Below are 3,977 nucleotides of genomic sequence, written 5' to 3' on the forward strand. Positions count from 1 at the left end.
TAGACCGGACGAGGAAGACCAATCGATTTTGCTGAATTGGCTATTATGTGAAACTCAACTCATCCTCCTGATCCGTGTTCCATACGGTCGGTTCTTCAAAGGTCTTTCGAACCTATTTGGATTAGGAAACCTAAACCCGTCGGGTCGCTTTTTTCTCTCCTTAATCCGGTAAAACAGTCCTGACTTCGAATTGCATTCGAAAACGTAATTCCCACTCTCAATCAGACTCTAAAACGTGACGAACACTGATTATATTATTTTAACGGTAAGATTTGCTGTTGACGAACACGTATCAAAAGTCACAATTGGACCCCACTGACAAATATCAGATACTCTTTTTTTTTTCTCGTGTTGTCAACAAAATCATCATATAAATAACGGCAAGTAAAGCAACCTATTCGGCACAAAATTCGGAGATTTGTAAGAGCACGGATAACAAAAGAAAAACATCAGAGAAACAAAAATAAATAGAAGAGAAGAAGCCGACGGTTCTCTCTTCTCATCAAAAATCCTCCATTAACGTCGTCGCCTGATAATATTTTTATTTATTATACTGTTATTATATGAATTCGAATTCTGAATTCAACTTCTTCTGAATGATGTCGAACAGTGGCACGAATTCATGTACAGGGAGTCCGAAAATCACAGGACCATCAACAGCGAGAAGAAGAGTACCGGACGTTATAATCGATACAGAGAAAGGGAATTTAGCTGAGTTATATTCGGACGGGAATGAAGACGATGAAGCGAATTATGATGGTAGTGGAAGTCATAACCATAATCATCATCACCAGTTTCATGATCACCATTATTATATATTGAAGCCGATTATCATATTCTTGCCGGAGAGATGGATTTTTTTAGTTGAGAGATTATTATCTTGGATTCTCATGGTGTTTTCGTTGTTAACGTCGAGGAGGAATTTAGGGCGTCGGATTTTTGCAATGTTGATTATTTTGGCAGTTTTTTCCGTTTTTTTCAAGTTAACGTATTTTTCAAATAATCATCACCATAATCGTGATCACGACGAGGATATCATCAGTAAACGAAATAATATTGTGATGAACTGGAATCATATCCCTCAAAATATTGTTCAGGAATCTCAATCTAATCAAGTTGCTGCTGATGAAACCACCGTATTCCCGGTAAATTGATTTTTTTTTTTACAATTATCGGATGCATTATATTGAATCTTCTGTAGCAATGGTTTCTCTGGTTATATTTCTTTATTAATTTGGGAATTATCTTGAATAACAGGAGGAGGAGGAGGTACCTGAAATTTGGAAGAAACCAAATAGTGAAGAACATTACCGGTGTATTGATCGTCCGAGGAGCCCAACAAGTATGTAGAGAGACGGCATTCTCGATATATTTATATTCCTCGTTGTTTTCCGTATTCAAATGAATTTAGTAATAGCATATTAATAATTTATTATTGTACTTTTTCAGGGAGAAGCAAGACAAACGGTTACCTTCAAATTCATGCTAATGGTGGATTGAACCAGATGAGAACAGGAGTAAGCACTACTAGTACTTCTCACCAATTCTTTTTGATATTTTTATCTTGAAATTGTGTTCTTCTTTTTACTCAAAATCTTATGTTTGTTCTCTTTTTCCTGTAGATATGCGACATGGTGGCAGTTGCAAAGATTATGACTGCAACTCTGGTTCTTCCTTCTCTTGACCATGAATCCTTCTGGACAGATCCTAGGTAAGAATAACGCACACTTGAATCTTGTATCTTGCCACAGGAGTTGCAGTCGGAGCAAAGGTCTAATTCGTTTGTGGATTTTTGCAGTGGTTTTAAAGATATTTTTGATTGGCAACACTTCATAGAGGAGCTGAAAGATGACATTGAGATAGTCGAGTCTTTGCCGCCTCATTTAGCAGGAATTAAACCCCTCTTAAAGGCACCAATTTCCTGGTCTAAGGTTCGAATACAATAACCAAACCTTTTTCAAATTTCTGTGTCTAATCATCAGATTTCTTTTTTTGATTCAGTAATTTGATGTTTACAGGCAAGTTACTATAGAAATGAGATGGTTCCATTACTAAAGAAGCACAAAGTGATGAGGTTTACGCATACCGATTCTCGACTTGCTAACAACGGACTGGCAAGTAATATCCAGAGGCTTCGATGTCGTGCTAATTACCAGGCACTTCGTTACACGGACGAGATAGAAGAGCTCGGTAATAAACTGGTTAATAGATTAAAAAAGGACGGCAAACCGTATATAGCTCTCCATCTGAGGTATGTACTAGCTCAATTCATACTGGTTTCTCCTGCACACGCTTTCTTTGTTTGTGTTTTAAGGTTTCAATTTCTTAACAAGAATTCATACTTTTTGCAGATATGAGAAAGATATGCTTGCATTCACAGGTTGTAGTTATAATCTAACCAAAGCTGAGGCTAAGGATTTGAAAGAAATGCGGTACAGAGTGAAACATTGGAAGGAGAAAGAGATTGATGGCATAGAGAAAAGGATACAAGGAGGCTGCCCAATGTCTCCAAGAGAGGCTGCCCTGTTTTTGAAAGCAATGGGATACCCTTCTTCCACAACTATCTACATTGTTGCAGGGCCAATATATGGCAGTGGTAGTATTGATGCTCTGTTGTCCGAGTACCCAAACGTTTATACTCACTCCTCGCTTGCGACTGAAGAAGAGTTAGAACCCTTCAAGAAGTATCAGAACAGGCTCGCAGCTTTGGATTATATTGTTGCACTTCAGAGTGATGCATTTGTTTATACTTATGATGGGAATATGGCCAAGGCAGTGCAAGGTCATCGGATGTTCGAAGGTTTCCGGAAGAGCATCAACCCCGACAAGTATGTTACCATCATTTATTTCAACATCTACAAAACATCCGGGCTGACTTTTCTTTTTTCTTTTCTTACTAACGCTAGTTTCAAAATGGTGTTTTTACAGGAGAAACTTTGTAAGACTAATTGATCAGTTAGATCATGGTGAGATAACGTGGGAGTACTTCTCATCTGAGGTTAAGGAATTGCATAAGAATCGAGTTGGAGCACCCTATAGAAGACAAGTAGGAGAGTCACCAAGGCTTGAAGAGAACTTTTATGCAAATCCATATCCTGGTTGTGTATGCGAAACGGCACAGCTAAAAAACGATTTTACTAGCAGTCACATGAAAATTGATTTAAGACGGATCAAAAGCAGGTCGGCATTAGAATGAGGGATGTACAATTATATTTATAATAGTTAGATGATTTTTTTACTGTAAAGTATACGCCAATACCACCATAATTGGAAAAATTGTAGCAGGATGATTTCCATTTCAACAATTTTGGTTTTTTTATTGAGCTTGTGTAATCTCTGGCTCCCAGAATGAACTATGGGCCGTGGGCAGAAACGTTATTGGCAATCACTAGGTTGACCTGAACTCCCTGGTCACTTCTCTCGTGAACCCTGGTTTGGGGCTACACTTTTAGTCCGAGAGAGAATCAATAACACGAAATAGCTATAGCTTTACCATTCAGGTGTAAGTTACTGCAAATACTAGCCATAAATTAAACTCCAGAGCCCCTTGTTCTATTACCGCCTCTGCTGGAACCAAATTTAAAATTTTTAACAACTCAAATATGCCTATCACTCTATCTCGTGCTATCCAGAAAACAGAAGCGCAGAGGCTGCGGAAGGCAACTAGGTAAGAAACACATTTATAAAAATAACAGAAAACACTTGGATGCAAGCATTATATCTGAAACTCTAATCAAAATACCAAGACTCGTCTTACCCTCTGGTAGGCAGACCAGACCAGCATGCAAAACGAAGAATCGAAGTTGTGCAGATTAATACCAAATGGCCAAGAAGTTGAAAAGTGCTTGCAAAATTCTCCGCGTATTAGATACCAATAATCTTTAGTCAGAATATCATCAGTTAATCACCACTTGTTCTTACTAAAACATAAAAGTAAAACATACCTCAAATACCATCCTCTCAGCAGGATCTCCACA

The 3,977-nt window shown here is 38.0% G+C and overlaps 1 protein-coding gene across 1 annotated transcript; it reads left to right on the forward strand.

Annotated features, from left to right (window-relative positions):
* The first annotated feature begins 428 nt into the window (after positions 1 to 428).
* On the forward strand, positions 429 to 3,319 carry LOC113341185 (O-fucosyltransferase 19-like). The gene is made up of 8 exons (XM_026586170.1): positions 429 to 1,145; positions 1,258 to 1,342; positions 1,450 to 1,517; positions 1,623 to 1,711; positions 1,799 to 1,931; positions 2,019 to 2,251; positions 2,352 to 2,828; positions 2,929 to 3,319. Exons 1-8 carry the CDS (start codon positions 597 to 599, stop codon positions 3,194 to 3,196), a joined length of 1,902 nt encoding a protein of 633 aa, XP_026441955.1. The 5' UTR covers positions 429 to 596; the 3' UTR covers positions 3,197 to 3,319.
* The last annotated feature ends 658 nt before the right edge of the window (positions 3,320 to 3,977 follow it).

The sequence above is a fragment of the Papaver somniferum genome, unplaced genomic scaffold (assembly GCF_003573695.1).
Source record: "Papaver somniferum cultivar HN1 unplaced genomic scaffold, ASM357369v1 unplaced-scaffold_25, whole genome shotgun sequence".
In the NCBI taxonomy this organism is placed as follows: Eukaryota; Viridiplantae; Streptophyta; class Magnoliopsida; order Ranunculales; family Papaveraceae; genus Papaver; species Papaver somniferum.

Excerpts from the sequence above, each read along its gene's own strand:
- LOC113341185 (XM_026586170.1), top strand. The coding sequence starts at position 597 with ATGATGTCGAACAGTGGCACGAATTCATGTACAGGGAGTCCGAAAATC. Across the intron at positions 1,712-1,798 it reads TCCTTCTGGACAGATCCTAG|TGGTTTTAAAGATATTTTTG; the intron begins GTAAGAATAACG and ends GGATTTTTGCAG. Across the intron at positions 1,932-2,018 it reads CACCAATTTCCTGGTCTAAG|GCAAGTTACTATAGAAATGA; the intron begins GTTCGAATACAA and ends TGATGTTTACAG.